This window comes from Phyllobates terribilis, unplaced genomic scaffold, assembly GCF_046119375.1.
Source record: "Phyllobates terribilis strain yellow unplaced genomic scaffold, ASM4611937v1 Scaffold_11__3_contigs__length_659146591, whole genome shotgun sequence".
Taxonomy (NCBI): domain Eukaryota; kingdom Metazoa; phylum Chordata; class Amphibia; order Anura; family Dendrobatidae; genus Phyllobates; species Phyllobates terribilis.
The window spans coordinates 617,567,274-617,585,274 of NW_027362771.1; the positions used below are offsets into that span (position 1 = coordinate 617,567,274).

General features: G+C 44.8%; 1 protein-coding gene across 1 annotated transcript in view; it reads right to left on the reverse strand.

Annotated features, from left to right (window-relative positions):
* Window positions 1-18,001, reverse strand: part of CNTROB (centrobin, centriole duplication and spindle assembly protein) — a 44,067-nt gene that overhangs the window by 1,914 nt on the left and 24,152 nt on the right. Inside the window, exons 13-16 of the mRNA XM_073654526.1 lie at window positions 15,937-16,078; window positions 14,551-15,748; window positions 207-343; window positions 46-112 (exon numbers count right to left, since the gene is read on the reverse strand). Coding sequence (XP_073510627.1) covers window positions 46-112; window positions 207-343; window positions 14,551-15,748; window positions 15,937-16,078 — 1,544 coding nt within the window. The remainder of the gene's footprint in view (window positions 1-45; window positions 113-206; window positions 344-14,550; window positions 15,749-15,936; window positions 16,079-18,001) is intronic.

The window sequence follows — 18,001 nt, forward strand, 5'->3', positions numbered from 1 at the left end:
TATTTACCCCACAAGCTGCCCATAGACCCAACCCCTCCATCTTACCAGGGTTCATATGTAGCAGACCTTTATCTAGCTCATTAAGGGGGTCCCCCGGAGTTCGATCAAGTAACTAGTAGACAGGAAATTACAGTGCAAATAATGGGAAGTTTACAGATAAACTGTCATCTTATAGTAGCGTAGACAGGAGTAATAATGGCCCTCACCATGCGTATGTAGTACTGCAGAACGGGATTTGGGGTGGCTTCGTCTCTTCCCCAGTTCGATGTCGTCATTTCTCTGGTGTTGGTAGGCTCTGTGTGACCAGGGTGGTCTGGGGAACTTTGAGCATGAGTTGTGGACACTGAGGGAGGAGAACAGAGACAGAGGTATGAATGAGAAGTTATCTTCTTGATCTGATCCCCCCCCACTGATGCACTTAACCCCCCCGCAGACACCTCTGCTCATTAGCTCAACTCCCTGCTGCGCCTCCTAAATAAATCATTTCCTCCAATCCTCTGAATTAACTTGTTATTTACCGTAGACCAAGATAATACTCCGAACAACTTTGTGCTGCACAATCGAGACCCTGCGACTGCCCGCTACGACATGACATCATGTATGACGGCGGTGTACCTTGTCCGATAAGCTACAGAAAAGCAGATGACAAGCCAAGAAGCACCTGCCCCCGCCCGGTCCTTAAAACCTGATCTACATTGTACAAATATTCGCTGAACCCCTTCTCAAACCGACCAATTTTTGGGGGGTTTCCTCCCCTTCTTGGAGAGCTACAACAATATCTATTTTTTTAATTTTTTTTGCCGACACAACTGTGAAAAAAAAAAAAAAAATTGTAATTCAGCCATTGGTTTTTTGTGTTTGTTTTTTTGTAAACACGTCACCACGATTGAAGCGATTACCAAACGACTGTACGATTTCGCTGTGAAATCGCCGCCACTGACTTGCATTGAACCGCATAACATTCGCATGTACAGTCATGGCCAAAAGTTTTGAGAATGACACCAAAATGATATTTTCACATGATCTGCTGGCCTCTGGTTTTTATTAGTGTTTGTCTGATGTTTATATCACATACAGAAATATAATTGCAATCATATTATGAGGACCAATAGGTTATATTGACAGTTAGATTGAGTTAATGCAGCAAGTCAATATTTGCAGTGTTGCCCCTTCTTCTTCAAGACCTCTGTAATTCTCCCTGGCATGCTCTCAATCAACTTTTGGACCAAATCCTGACTGATAGCAGTCCATTCTTGCATAATCAATGCTTGCATTTTGCCAGAATTTGTTGGTTTTTGTTTGTCCACCCGTCTCTTGATGATTGACCACAAGTTCTCAATGGGATTAAGATCTGGGGAGTTTCCAGGCCATGGACCCCAAATCTCTATGTTTTGTTCCATGAGCCATTTAGTTATCACCTGTCCTTTATGGCAAGGTGCGCCATCATGCTGGAAAAGGTATTGTTGGGCGCCAAACTGCTCTTGGACGGTTGGGAGAAGTTGCTCTTGGAGGACATTCTGGTACCATTCTTTATTCATGGCTGTGTTTTTAGGCAAGACTGTGAGTGAGCCGATTCCCTTGGCTGAGAAGCAACCCCACACATGAATGGTTTCAGGATGCTTTACAGTTGGCATGAGACAAGACTGGTGGTAGCGCTCACCTCTTCTTCTCCGAATAAGCTGTTTTCCAGATGTCCCAAACAATCGAAAAGGGGATTCTTCAGAGAAAATGACTTTGCCCCAGTCCTCAGCAGTCCACTCCCTGTACCTTTTGCAGAATATCAGTCGGTCCCTGATGTTTTTTCTGGAGAGAAGTGGCTTCTTTGCTGCCCTCCTTGAAACCAGCCCTTGCTCAGAGTCTCCGCCTCACAGTGCGTGCAGAAGCACTCACACCAGCCTGCTGCCATTCCTGAGCAAGCTCGGCACTGCTGGTAGTCCCATCCCGCAGCTGAAACAGTTTTAAGATACGGTCCTGGCGCTTGCTGGTCTTTCTTGGGCGCCCTGGAGCCTTTTTGACAACAATGGAAGCTCTCTCCTTGAAGTTCTTGATGATGCGATAGATTGTTGACTGAGGTGCAATCTTTGTAGCTGCGATACTCTTCCCTGTTAAGCCATTTTTGTGCAGTGCAATGATGGCTGCACGTGTTTCTTTAGAGATAACCATGGTTAACTGAAGAGAAACAATGATACCAAGAACCAGCCTCCTTTTAAAGTGTCCAGTGATGTCATTCTTACTTAATCATGACTGATTGATCGCCAGCCCTGTCCTCATCAACACCCACACCTGTGTTAATGGATCAATCACTAAAACGATGTTAGCTGCTCCTTTTAAGGCAGGACTGCAATGATGTTGAAATGTGTTTTGGGGGTTAAAGTTCATTTTCTGGGCAAATATTGACTTTGCAAGTACAGTAATTGCTGTTAAGCTGATCACTCTTTGACATTCAGGAGTATATGCAAATTGCCATTACAAAAAATGAAGCAGTAAACTTTGGAAAAATTACTATTTGTCTCATTCTCCATACTTTTGGCCATGACTGTATACATGACTCCTTTGATCACAGCGGCAGTTCCCAAGTCCCTTCCCTTCCACCCCTCCCAATTTAATTTTTTGCGCGCGGCGTCCTGCGCTGAGCATCCGTGCTCTTCCCATGGCCGCAGCGGTCAGATCAGTTTCGCTGCTGATCAGAGTCTGCGCCAAGCGACTTTTCTTTTTTTTTTTTAGTTAGAGTAGCGGACGTCACAGTGTTTTTCTTTTGCAAAAAAAAAATAATAATTTGCGTCGAGTAAATTTTTAGTGAGTGCATTAGGGGAGCGTACGTTGCAGTGTTGGTGACATTTTTTTTTTTTTTTTTGCAAAAGAAAAACAGACGTCACCGACACTGCAACGTACGCTCCCCTAATGCACTCACTAAAAATTTACCCGACGCAAATTATTATTATTTTTCGGGTAAATTTATAGGTAGGGCATTAGTGTAGTGAACGTCACCATAATTTTTTTTCGACAAACTTTTTTTTTTTTTTTTACATCTATTTTTAATTTTTTTTTCTTTCTGTTTCTTCTAAATTTTTACTTTTTCTCTCTACTTTTTTATAATAAATAGTACCCCTTACACAGGCCCCCACACAATACATGTGCAAAAAAGCACCGATTACACACACATCCCCAGTGTTTTGAAAATTAAAATAAAAATGGCCAATTCAGCAAGACGCTATTCGCCAGAGGAGGCATACACAATCCTGGTCACCGACACCGATTCAGGCAGCGAGGAAGATCCCAAGTTCCTCTATTCCTCTTCCTCATCTAGTGAGGAAGAACCCACAGCAAGGCGTCCTAGGAACCAAGCAACCGCTACAGCAATCGATCCCATATGTACTGCATCCTCCCCCCGAAAATGATCAAGCTGTAATTCCGGATTTCATCGGCAACTCAGGAACCCAATTTGATGTTACAGGCCTCACTGAAATGGACTTCTTCAAATTCTTCTTCAGCGAGGAAATAATAAATGTTATGGTGGCTCAGACAAAATTTGAATGCCCATCAATTTTTCGCCCAAAACCCAACATCATCATACGCCAGATGGACCCCTGTAAATGCAGCAGAGATTAAGACATTTTGGGGGCATTGTGCTACATATGGGCATAATCAAAAAAACCGGAGCTTCGGCAGTGCCTGAGTACTGATATTCTCTACAGCACACCGGTATTCCGTATGGCCATGACAAGGACACGATTTGAAGCGATCCAAAAATTTTTTGCATTCTAATGATAATGAGCAGTGTCCTCCCCGAAACCATCCTAACTTTGATCGTCTATACAAAATTCGTCCAGTAGTTGAACACTTCAGCAGAAAATTTGCTGAGGCGTACAACCCCCCAAAAGGGACATCGCTACAGATGAATCTCTGGTTCATTTTAAAAGGGAGACTAAAATTCCGACAATACCTGCCCAGTAAGAGGGCCAGGTACGGAATAAAACTACAAGCTGTGCGAGAGTACCTCAGGGTACACCCACAGATTTAGGGTCTACAAAGGGAAGGACACCCAGATTGACCCCCCTGAATGCCCTCCTGTCCTGGGGGGTGAGTAGGAAAACTGTGTGGGAATTGTTGCACCCACTGTTGGATAAGGGTTATCACCTCTATATTGACAACTTTTACACCAGCATCCTGCTCTTCAAGACCCTCTTTGTCAGAGGTACAGTTGCGAAAAAATCAGAGAGGTCTCCCTAAGCCACCAATTGGGCAACCGCTGAGAAGGGGTGAAAGCAGAACCCAATGCTGCAATAATATGTTGATGGTCAAGTATAAGGACAAGAGGGATGTCCTTATCTTGACCACCATACACTGTGACAACAGCTCCCTTGTCACTGTCCGAGGTACAACAACACAAGTCCCAAAGACAGATTGTATCTTGGATTATAATAAGTTCATGGGGGTGTAGATCTCTCAGATCAGGTCCTCAAACCATACAGTGCCATGCGAAAAGCTAAAGTATGGTACAAAAAATTAGCCGTGCCCATTGTACAGATGGCACTGTACAATGCTTTTGTGCTGTTTAGATCTGCAGGCAATACGGGGGATCTTCCTTCAGTTTCAGGAGGTAGTCATCAAGACCCTAATGTTTGGTACTTAGGAAGTTGAAGTTCCCCGTACTTCCAAAACTGATAGTGCCCGTATGGTCCCAGGTCATTTTCCAGGAGAGGTTCCCCAAACTGCGAGGAAGGGAGGATCACAAAAAGGGTGCAGAGAATTTTACAAAAGTAGAATCCGAAAAAGACACAATTTACCATTGTGAAACCTGCCCTGAGAAACCGGGCCTTTGCATTAAGAATTGCTTCAAAGCGTACCACACGTCTACAAATTAATAAAAATTTGTTTTCACCCTGTTGACACAACACACTTTTATAATTTGATGTACTCCGCACAATTCACACATACCACATTATGAATTCATACACCAGTAAAACCAAAAGCATTATAATCATAACTATAAAACTATGCCTCTAGATAAATTCCTTGAGGGGTGTAGTTTCCAAAATAGGGTCACTTGTGGGGGAGATTTCCACTGTTTAGGCACATCAGGGGCTCTCCAAACGCGAAATGGCATCCGCTCTCAATTCCAGCCAATTTTGCGTTCAAAACGTCAAATGGCGCTCCTTGCCTTCTGAGCCCTGCCGTGTGCCCAAATAGTGGTTTTGCTCCACATATGGGGTATCAGCATATTCTGGTGAAATTGCACAACAACTTTTGGTGTCCATTTTCGCCTGTTACCGTTGTGAAAATAAAGAAATTGGGATGAAAAGATAATTTTTGTGGAAATTTTTTATTTTTTTTTTCTCCACGGCTCTACGTTATAAACTTCTGTGAAGCACCTGGGGGTTCAAAGTGATCACTACACATCTAGATAAGTTAATTGAGGGGTCTAGTTTCCAAAATAGGGTCACTTGTGGGGGGGATTTCCACTGTTTAGGCACATCAGGGGCTCTCCAAACGCGAAATGGCATCCGCTCTCAATTCCAGCCAATTTTGCGTTCAAAACGTCAAATGGCGCTCCTTGCCTTCTGAGCCCTGCCGTGTGCCCAAATAGTGGTTTTGCTCCACATATGGGGTATCAGCATATTCTGGAGAAATTGCACAACAACTTTTGGTGTCCAATTTTCGCCTGTTACCCTTGTGAAAATAAAGAAATTGGGATGAAAAGATAATTTTCGTGGAAATTTTTTATTTTTTTTTTCTCCACGGCTCTACGTTAAAAACTTCTGTGAAGCACCTGGGGGTTCAAAGTGATCACTACACATCTAGATAAGTTAATTGAGGGGTCTAGTTTCCAAAATGGGGTCACTTGTGGAGGGGGGGGGGGTTCCACTGTTTAGGTACATCAGGGGCTCTCCAAACGCGAAATGGCATCCGCTCTCAATTCCAGCCAATTTTGCGTTCAAAACGTCAAATGGTGCTCCTTGCCTTCTGAGCCCTGCCATGCGCCCAACAGTGGTTTTACCCCACATATGGGGTATCAGCGTACTCAGGAGAAATTGCACAACAACTTTTGGTGTCCATTTTCTCCTGTTACCCTTGTGAAAATAAAGAAATTGGGGTGAAAAGATCATTTTTGTGGAAAAAAATGTTTTTTTTTTTTTTTTCTTCGTAACAAAAAAAAATTTGTTTCCAAAATTGTGCTGATATAAAGTAGACATGTGCGAAATGTTATTTATTAACTATTTTGTGTGACCTATCTCTTTGACTTCAGGGTATAAAAATTTCAAAATGTCAAAATTTTCGCCAAATTTCCGTTTGTTTTTTTTCACAAATAAACGCAAGTCATATAGAAGAAATTTTACCATTATCATGAAGTACAATATGTCACGAAAAAACAGTCTCAGAATCAGTGAAATCCGTTGAAGCGTTTTAGAGGTATTACCTCTTAAAATGGCAGTGGTCAGAATTGAAAAAAAAATGGCCTGGTCAGGAAGGTGAAAACAGGTTTCGGGGTGAAGGGGTTAAATGCACGGGAGAAAATGAAAAAAAAGACAAATTTTTATTTTTCTTTCATATTTTGAACCTGCGATTGATCGCTTGTACCATATACTGCAATAGTACTGCAGTGTTTAGTCCTACTCATGGACTCCTATAAAGCACTGACTTTGGCTGGGCTTCACAGGGGTACCAATGGAAAAATTTAGCAAGTCCACGGCTGCCATGACAAAATTGACACCCTATAGGAATATGGAGATAATGGGTGCTTGGGAAGGACATACAATCAGAATCATGTAGCTTAAATGGCAGCAAAATCTACGCATTTTATAATATTTAAACGAGCTGTTATGATCCAAGGTCCGGAGGACGTAGATCTACATGAGAATCAGCCTCCAGAGCTCATTTTAAATGAAAGTGGGAGTTACCAGTGTGAGACATGTAGATCAGGAGCGCAGACTGTCAGTCATTACATGTCTCACACTGGTAATGCCCTTTTTCATTTAAAAAAAAAAAAAGCTTTGGAGGCAAATTCTCAGGGAGATCTGCATCAGCCCCATATATCTTAACATCTAATAAAAATGTGGATTACTCTGAAATAAAACATTGTATCACAGATTATAGCCTACATGTCCATATAGATTGTGAGATTTTTGACATATGCCTTTTAAGTCCTTCTTGACATATGTCGTACAGTTACGTCATGTGTCGTGTTTCTGACTTTGATGCCGTCTCGCAAGCTGAGAGCCCACATCTTTCCCGGCAGATGATGGCTGAATTATTCAGCCATCACCTGCCTCTAACAGCTGTGGGTGGAGCAGTCTACCATAAAGAGAAAACTTCTTGAGAGCAAATACAGAGGATTCAACACAAGCTGCAAACCATGAATCAGCCTTAAAAATAAAAAGGCCAGATTAGACTTTGCCCAAAAAAAAAAAAAAAAAAAAAAGAAGCCAGACCAGTTCTGGAAAAGTATTCTTTGGACAGATGAAACTAAGATCAACCTGTACCAGACTGATGGGAAGAAGACAGTATGGAGAAGGCCTGGAACAGCTGATGATCCAAAGCACACCACACCCTCTGTAAAACATGGTGGAGGCAGTGTGATGGCGCGGGCATGCATGGCTTCCAATGGCCATGGGTCACTAGTGTTTATAGATGATGTGACTGAAGACAGAAGCAGCCGGATGAATTCTGAAGTGTACAGGGCGATACTTTCTGCTCAGATTGAAAAAAACACAGCCAGGTTGATCGGATTGCACTTCACAGAACAGATGGACAATGACCCAAAACATATAGCGATATCAACCCAGAAGTTTTTAAGGCAAAGAAGTGGAATATTCTGCAATGGTCAAGTCAATCACCAGATCATAACCCCATTGAACAGCATTTCACATGCTTAAAGGAGTTGGCCACTACTTTTATGATTGCCCAATCGATGGACCCTGTGCCCCTAAGTGTTTTTCTAATTACCTCCTGCTGTCCTTCTTGCCTGTGAGCGGCACTACCACAGCCGCTCATAGGCATCACGTGACCCGCCGCTGATGTCACGTCAAGTGAGGCGTGACATCAGTGACACAGTCCCCGGGGTGGCTGATGGGCTGTGGGCGGGGTTACGCAAGTCACACCCAGCATTCACCGTGTGCTTTCCTAATGAATAAGGAAAGGGAGACCACGCGGTGGATGCTGTCCTTCTTGCCTGTGAGCGGCACTACCGCTGCCGCTCACAGGCATCACGTGACCCGCCGCTGATGTCATGTCAAGTGAGGCGTGACATCAGTGACACGGTCCCCGCGGTGGCTGATTGGCTGTGGGCGGGGTTACCCTGCAAGTCACACCCAGCATTCACAGCGTGCTTTCCCAATGAATAAGGAGAGGGAGACCACGCGGTGGATGCTGGGTGTGAGGCGCGGTGTAACCCCACCCACAGCCAAGCATCCACCATGGAACGCAGAAGTGAGTCACCCCCGGCTGCAGCCAGAACTTGACGTTACATCAGCGGACGCCAGAGCCGGCTGCAGCCGGGGGGGTCACGTGATGACTGTGAGCGGCCAAGGACAGCGCCGCTCACAGGCAAGAAGGACAGCAGGAGGTGATTAGAAAAACACTTAGGGGCACAGGGTCCATCGATTGCACCAATCATAAAAAAGTAGTGGCCAACTTCTTTAAAGGCACAGCTTATGGCAGAAAGATCCACGAACCATCAACAACTGAAGTCAGCTGCAGCAAAGGCGGCAAAGCCTCATAAAGGAGGAATCCAAGCGTCCGGTGACATCCATGGCTTTTAGACTTCAGGTAGTCGTTGTCTGCAAAAGGATTATCTACAAAGTATTAAAACTTAACATTATATTTATGGTAAAATTAAATTTGTCCAACTACTTTTGAGCCCCTGAAATGAGGCTTTGTAGAAAAAAAAAATGGCTGCAATTCCTAAAGGTTTCACAAAATATTTTTGTTCAACCCCTATAAATCTACACTTCAACTGTATCTCAGGTGTTTCATTTTAAAATAAAAAAATAGTGGCATGTAGAGCCCAAATCACGAAGATCCGGTGTCTGTCCAAATATTTCTGGACCTGACATTATGCATAGTACAAGCGATCGCACCTTCAAAGTCCCCTAAGGGGACTAACAAATCCAGTAAAAAGGGAAGAAAAAAGTTTTTAAAAATATGAAAAAAAAAAAAAATACAAAAAGTTCAAATCACTTCCCTTTCGCCCCATTAAAAATAAGACAATAAAAACCCCAAAACATATTTTCTATCGCTGCGTATATAATTTTCTCTGCTTTTTTAACAACTTTCCGATTTTTTTTTCACCACTTAAATAAAAAAAAAAACTATCTATTTGGTATTGGCGTAATCGTACTGACCTGGAGAATCAAATTGCAAAGTCAGTTTTAGCATATTGTGAACACTAAGTATAGAACCCAGAAAACAATTGCGGAATTGCACTTTTTTGGAAATTTCATTGCACTTGGAATTTTTTTTTTCCTACTTATCAGTGCATCACATGATAAAATGAATAGTGTAAGTAATAAGTAAAAACAAGCCCTGATATTGCTTATGTGGATGAAAAAATAATGTGTCGGCTCTTGTAAGAAGGGGAGGGAAAAAACGAGAACGAAAAATAGCCTGGTCATCAAGAGGTTAAGGAGCTTCGATCGCTACTGTTATAAGCAGATCCTGTATGGAGTAGGCTCAACTCCTGGGCCTGCTCTATGGCCTGCTCCATGAATACATGTCTCAGTCATGGAGCTTTAAAAGGGTTGTCCAGTACTATTGATAATTGGCCAATGTATTGTCAAGTCAAGTGAGGTGTGATATCAGGGACGCGGTTCCCGCGGTGGATGCTGGGTTATGGGCGGGGTTTCCCCGCGCGTCACACCCAGCATCCATCGCGTGCTTTCCTAATAAATGAGGACTATCGGTTGTTTTGGTAACAGCACTATTGCGCCTCTACTTTATCCCTTTGCAAAATGAATGAGGAGAGGGAGAGCGCGCGGTGGATGCTGGGTGTGACACGCGGGGTAACCCCACCCACAGCCCACCACTCACCGTGGAACGCAGCACTGAGTCATAAAAATTAAAAAGTATTTTATTTTCCACAAAAATTTTATTTTTTCATTTTTACGGATTAATTTGTGAAGCACCTGGAGGTTCAAAATGCTCACCACCCATCTAGATAAGTTCCCTGGGGGGTCTAGTTTCCAAAATGGGGTCACCTGTGGGGGAGCTCCAATGTTTAGGCACACAGGGGCTCTCCAAACACGACATGGTGTCCGCTAACAAATTGGAACCATGTCGCGTTTGGAGAGCCCCTGTGTGCCTAAACATTGGAGCTCCCCCACAAGTGACCCCATTTTGGAAACTAGACCCCCCAGGGAACTTATCTAGATGCATAGTGAGCACTCCCAGGTGCTTCACAAATTGTGTAGTGTATGTCAGGTTGGTGTGTGGTGTGGTATAGTGTAGTGTATACACCACACACACTACAACACACACACCAACCTGACATAACCTCCTCAGCTGAGTACGCCCTAGACTGGGATGAGGGGGATGGGCGGGACATTTTGTGTGCTGTGTGTGTGTGTGTGTGTGTGTGTGTGTGTGTGTGTGTAAAAAACATTAAAAAAAAAAAAAAAAAAAAATGGAAACTTTATTTTAGTGTGAGTGTACGTGTGTGTGTGTGTGTGTGTGTGTGTGTGTGTGTGTGTGTGTGTGTGTGTGTGTATATATATGTGTGTGTGTGTGTGTGTGTGTGTGTGTGTGTGTGTGTGTGTGTGTGTGTGTGTGTGTGTGTGTGTGTGTGTGTGTGTGCTTGGTGTAACCTTCTGCAGTCACGTGTGGGGTGGTCAGGCGTAGGGGACGGTCAGGCGTAGGGGACGCGCTCAGGCACACAGGGCACATGAGGGGGCGGTCAGGCGTAGGAGGGGGCTGAGGAGATGGAGGAGCCAGCAGCAGCAAGGGGGGTGATCACTGGGGCAGAAAGAGGGGCAGTAGCAGCAGCAAGGGGGTGAACCCTGGGGCAGAAAGGGGGGCAGGAGCTGGCAGCAGCAAGGGGGGTGATCACTGGGGCAGAAAGGGGAGCAGGAGCCAGCAGCAGGGGGGTGATCACTGGGTTTGTGGGGGGGGGGTGATCACTGGGACGGTGGGGGGTGATCACTGGGAGGGATGGTGGGTGATCACAGGCGCAGGGGATTCACAGTGAGTCTGCTGCTGCCTGTGATCACCATACACCGGCTGGCAGAAGGAGAGCACCAGCCGGTGGATGAAAACGTGGGAGAGGGAGCGGAGGTTGGGGTGCAGGTATGAAATTGGACTGGGGTGGAGGTGGTTGGAATCGGACAAGGGGGGTTAATATTACCGGCGGTGGATCGGCGTTGTCGGATCAGTGGCGGTGGGAGATCGGTGGCGGCAGCAGCAGATCAGTGGGTGACCAAGCTCCACAGTTTCCACGGATGGGATGAAGCTGTAGAGTTTGGTCAGCCATTGTAAAAACGACACCCTCCACATCTGATTGGATGGCTAGCGTCACATGGACACTATCCCCAATCAGATCTGGGGAGGGGGGGGGGGGGGGTCATGACAGAGCTGACACTCCCCCCAGCCAATGGCTGATGCTATATGCATCAGGCCATGCCCAGATCATAAATATTTCACCAATTTCCATTGCTGAAATATTTAATTCATTCCGATTGGCAGTTTCACTAAAGTGAAAGTGAAACTGCCAATCGGAGGGGTCCTAGGCACGGGGGGGTTAATCCACCCCCCGTGGGGTCAACTACAGGTTGTCCAGTTGCAGTAGCAACGGTGACACCTGTGTGACCCCGCTCGCAGGCGCTGCAGAACGATATAGATATAGATAGATAGATAGATAGATATATAATCTTCAAAAAATAAAAATAAATATATATATATATATATCTCTTAAAAAAAAAAATATATATATATGTATATATATTAAACATTTTTCTGTATTTTCATGACTATGGCATTGGCATTTTCTTGACTCATCAAGAGAATGCCAAGAGTGTGCAAAGCAGTCATCAAAGCAAAAGGTGGCTACTTTGAAGAACCTAGAATATAAGACATATTTTCAGTTGTTTCACACTTTTTTGTTAAGTATATAATTCCACGTGTGGTAATTCATAGTTTTGATGCCTTCAGTGTGAATGTACAATTTTCATAGTCATGAAAATACAGAAAAATCTTTAAATGAGAAGGTGTGTCCAAACTTTTGGTCTGTACTAATATATATATAAAAAAAAAATGGTTAAAATCCCTCGCCCCTTCCTCCCCAAACGTAGACAGAAAAATATAAAAGTTACCACATTTGGTAATGCTACATTTGTAATTGGGAAAACTAATGATAGGGTTTTGTTTGTTTTTGAAGTTACTTTTGGAGAGATGTTGAACTTTTGACAAGGTTTCTCGCTGTTTTTGCTGATGAAATATAGACAGTCCTTAAGTGGTTAATGATACTAAAATTTTCACTACAGAATCAAGAAAAGCAAAAAGGGGATGGAGTAAATGTCGGCCCTCCAGGACGAGTAAAGTGTGGATTCTCGGCGGTGTTTCCATCCCCCCCCATCAAGTAAATCCTTTCTCTGCTTAGCCTGGATTTTCTATGTCCTGAAGTCTGGAAGCATGTCTCATGGCGAGGACTGTGATGTCGTATAATACTGAATTAGCAGAGCAGATGCACGTTTAGGGTGGTCGGTGGGGGAAGGAGATTTCCTGACGGCCCTGTTGCCCCCATCATTTTAGAAAAGTTGCTATTTTAGAAAAAAAAAGTTGTGACTTGTGTTTATAGCCAGTAGCCAATCTGGAGAGGCAGAATAGCAAAGGGGCGGGAGAGAGAAGCAGCCTGAACAAATCAGGAGGCAAGAGGCGTGTCTCAGACAACCTCAGACCTCCTTTGGACAATGTTAATTTCCTCACAATGTGTCACACGCTCCTGGAAACCCACACGATGGGCTGTAATTTGTGCTCGAAATAGGCAACAATGTACAGTTCCCTTTGCAGCGCCACGAAAACAAAATTAAAATCAGAGCATGGCATTAATATGGCATCATTAACCCGTTCCCAAAGTAAGATGTAATAGAACGCCCTATGTCAGGTTCTCATGTATGGAGTGGGCTCAGGAGGAGCTAACAAAGTCTCAAACCAGGCAGATGTCGGCTGTGTAACAGCAGCAACCGGAGCTGGCTCTGTTTACTGCACTTTACATGAGGCTTCCAATCACCGGCATTTAAAATGGCACAATTGCCAATGCATGAGTGCACCGACTCCCCGCGGGCCGCCGACGGATTGTCACAGCAGGCGGAAGACTGTCGAAGATGGCAACCATGAGGGCCAAAGTCAGCCATGGGGGATTTCAACAAATATATATACCAGTTGAAAGCAGAGGTTTACATACAGTACATCAAAAGACACATCTGCATGTTTTTTCTCAATATCTGACATGAAATCAGAATAAACCTTTCCTGTTTTAGGTCAATTAGGATTGCCATAATTATTAATAATGAGTAATGGCTTCTTCCTGGCAGAGTGGCCTTTCAGCCCATGTTCATACAGTACTCGTTTCACTGTGGATATTGACACAATCTTACCAGCTTCCGCCATCATCTTCACAAGGTCTTTTGCTTTTGTCCTTGGGTTGATATGCACATGTCGGACCAAAGCACGTTCATCTCTGGGACACAGAACCCATCTCCTTCCTGAGCGGTATGATGGCTGGATATTCCCATCTTGTTTGTACTTGCGTATAATTGTTTCCCAGATGAACGAGGCACCTTCAGGTATCTTGAAATTGTACCCAAGGATGAGCCAGACTTGTGCAAGTCCACAATTCTCTTCCTGATATCTTGGCTGATTTCTTTAGACTTTCTCATGATGCTACACAAAGAAGCAGCGTGTTTCAGGTGTGCATTAAAATATATCCATAGTTGTGTCTCTAATTAACTCAAATGTTGCCAAAAAAAAACCATCAGAAGCTTCCTAACAAATTACATTATCATATGGGCAGTCCAGAATTGTTTAAAGGCATAGTAATCTTAGTGTATGTAAACTTTTAACTTTGCAGTAAGTAATAAAAATGCCTTAAAACATTCTCTCTCATTATTCTGGCATTTGGCAAATATTAAAAATTATGGTAATCCTAATTGACCTAAAACGGTTTATTCTGACTCACGTGAGATATTGAGAAAGGCAAGAATGGGTCTTTTTTATATTGTGTATGTAAACTTCTGGTTTCAACTGTAGATAGAAAAAAAAAAACGGAGAACATGTGTAAAGCCTACTGGACGAGCGTGGGCAATACCCTCTCTTGTATAGGGAGAAAAAGGGGAGCACAATGTACAATCCCAACAAAAATCTTCACCAACCAAGGTCTCCATGAACCACTGAATGTCACCTAATCCTTCATGGGAGACCGATGATATCACAGACAACATAGCCTATCCACTCACGGGCGCCTGATGATGTCACAAAAAATGTAGCCTATCCATAGCCAAGGCAATGACTTCAATACTCTCCCACCTACCCATGCCAGGAGCCTTCACTGGAGATCATACTCACCGGTTGTAGTCATTGTGCCATCCGGGTGCGGCTCTAGAGAATAAAATCCATGATGGCTACTGAAGCTGTGGCTCAGTTCTTCCACTTGCATTGGGTAGAAGCTTTCTTCCGGGTCACACACTCTATGACTTGGCTGGTGACTACTATCTTGGCGCTCTCGATACGCAGAAGGGATTCTAATCTCGTGGCCGTTTCTTTGGATAGTCATCTTGGATATAGGGCTGAGGTTAGGAACAGTTATCGGAGCCTGATCCAGGCTAGGGTGAATAGGGTGGTTACTAGCTTCCCTCAGATGGTTACCGACCGCACCGGTAATGGGAACGGAGTCTTCTTTAGCGTGGTGATGGATCTGTATAGTACTTTGAGGATGGTTATGACTAGTAGTAAAAGATCCCAAGCTTTTATACTGGCTGAATATGTTTTTTTCTGAAGATGGTACATGTTGGTTCCTTCGTGTCAACGACTGATGGACGTCATCTAGTAGACAGCTACTGCTATCTCTCTGTGTAAGAATCATGCTTCCTGTGACCGCATTATCAATAGTGTTCTTGCTTTGCTCATTGAAGATGGTCATCTCTGGGTAGGTGAAACGTTGGCTTTTATCCTTCATAGACTGGTCATCAATATATTTACCTAATGCATCACTGGCCAAAATGTCCTGAAGTGTGTGGAGGTCCTTGGTCCTAAACTGACTGGTCGTGCCCGGGATTCCTGGAGCATTGCCTAAGTGTCCAATATGGCCGCCTGACTGGGTATCGCTCAGTTCAGTATTGTTACCCACATGTGCCGAGTCTCCTAGAAATCTCTGTCTAGTTCCATTTGCAGAAATTGGCTTGATGAAGCTTTGGCTTTTGTCGTCCATAATTCTGCTGAAGTGAATTAAGTCAGAGCCATTGCTCTCTGTAAGAAATCTGCCGCCAACCCGTTTGCCTCCATGACTATCCTCTAAAGGTTGGCTTCCGCCCCTCTGAAAGTGTCCATCAGTCTCTTTCCTTGAATCAGTACTGTCTTTTAGATGCAGATTGCTGATCCCCGTCAAGCTGTCCCCTGTCAAGCTGTCGACCTCAACTATTCCTTGTCTTGCGGGGACACTGGTTTCCTCCCCGAAGACGTTTTCTCTTGGTAGCTGGGACGTCCACTGGTCAGAAGTCTCCGTCTGCTGGTGGAGTCCGGCAAAGGTGGAGCTCTCGGAAGGAACCTACATGGGTGATGAAAATACATGGTTATGGCTTTGAAATATTGTGCTAGGGGCATAAAATTTTTGCAAAGTGAGAGAACACCACATCGCAGTGGAGGGAACAGCAGCACAGAGTATTTCAGACGAGGCGTAAGAATGGGAAGGGAGACAAGTGGTACAGCAGATCTGCTGTAAAAATGGGCTCAGACCTTGGCGGCCAGGACACGTAAAGTCTGACTCCAGTGACTCTTCATAACATCCTGAAGCTGCGACAACATGTCTGCTCTCTCCCTCTCCAACCGCCGAAGGGACCGAGACAGATCTTGGCAGTGTTCCTCTGAGCGAGACAGCCTGCAAAAGAGAAAAGAGGGGAGAGGACTTTAAAAGGGGACATTGTAATATATATTATATATATATATTATATATATATATATATATATATATATATATATATATATATATATATATATATATATATATATATATAGTAAGGTAGCTGCCGGAATGGTCGTGGACGGGAGGTATGTGTCCCCGAAGTGCCAAGCTTCGGTGATGTAGGACCTGGAGAAGCAGGCTCCAGCACACATAGTGCTGAGAGGAATTTAATTGGCCTGGCTTACAGCAGCTTACGAGCAGCTGAAAGAGCTTGAGGGGGGGACAGCTGCTCACTTACCTCCAGTCCAGGTCTTGGAAGGCTGATTTAAGACAGCTGCGCCTGTCTCTATCTGTCTGTGTGTGTTGGGCAAGGTGAGCAGACCTTGCAGGTGCTTCTTAGAGTCTGCTGGAGGCAGAGAAAAAGCACTTTGTTTTAACGGCTGAGGCCGTGCTGCATGGACTTGTTATTTTGAGCTTTGTTCTGTTATTCTTTTTTGTGCCAGGAAAAGGCTGTTACTTTTGTTTCTTCACTGGTGTATGGACACTAAATAAACCACCAGTTTGTTTGAACCCGTGGACAGCATCACTGTGTGAACCTGTGTCTACCTCCAACGCGGCTCAGTGAGTACAAATCCCTACAATTGGTGCTAGAAGCACGGGCACAGATTCCAAGCGGCAGTGTGACTGCTACAAGAAGACGTATATGTCCTGGGTGAAGTCGGTCAAAAGCCAGCAAGTGTCGCCGGACAAAATGGAGGACCGGCTTAAACATCTGTTGCAGGCACAACACCAGCAGCAGTACCTGCAGAGCCAGCAGAGAATGCTGCAGCAGCAGTACCTGCAGAGCCAGCAGAGCATGCAGCAGCAGCAGGAAACAAATAAACTTCTGATGCAGCAGATCCAACAGCAGCAAAGACAAATGGAAATCTTGGCAGAGCAGATCCGTGGCAGCACGACCGCCACATCCTCAGATCCAGTTGATGACTCATACGTCAGGAAGACGGTAAGAAGAGCATTACAAAAGATGACCCCGGGTGATGACGTTGAGGCGTTCCTGACTGTCTTTGAGAGGGTGGCAGAGTGGGAGAAATTGCCTCCGGAGCAGTGGGCGGAGGTACTGGAGCCATATTTGACAGGCGAGCCGCAGAAGGCCTATTATGACTTGGCCTTGCAGGACGCGAAAGAGTACGCCAAGTTGAAAACTGAGATTTTGGCACGCTTGGGAGTGACTGTCAGGGCGCAACGGATGCACCACTGGGTCTATTGCAGTGACAAACCTCCTCGGTCCCAGATGTTCGACCTCCTACACCTGGTCCAAAAGTAGTTACAACCTGAATCTTCCTCCCAAGCACAGATGGTGGAGAAGGTCGTTATAGACAGGTTTATACACTCTCTCCCGAAGTCGGTGCAATTCTGGGTTGCCCAGGGAGATCCCCATAATGTGGATGACTTGGTGGGGTTGGAGGAAAGATACCAGGCGGTTGAGAGTCCGTTGGGAAAACAAGGGGTCGTAGCCTCTCAATACTGGAGTTCCCAAAAGGCGGCGGACACCCAAAAGAAGGGAGCTAGCGCCACGCCTGGGGGGCGTCCTAGAGTTCAGGAGGGGCCTGAGTTGCTGCCCAAAGTCCCACCCCATAATATTGTGTGTTGGAGATATCATACCACTGGCCATATTGCCGCCCGGTGTCCCATAAATGCTGAGCCACTGGACTGCAACATGGACCGGCGTTGCTCATATTTTGCCTACTCCGCCTGCAGCGCGGTTCCTCAACATGGCGAGGGCCCTCAGGCATGCTCAGTGTCAGTAAACGGGGTACAAGTCTCTGGACTATTGGACTCAGGAAGTTTGGTGACCCTGATAAGGGCCACACTCCTTCATCAACTGGTTCCTGGGAAGGT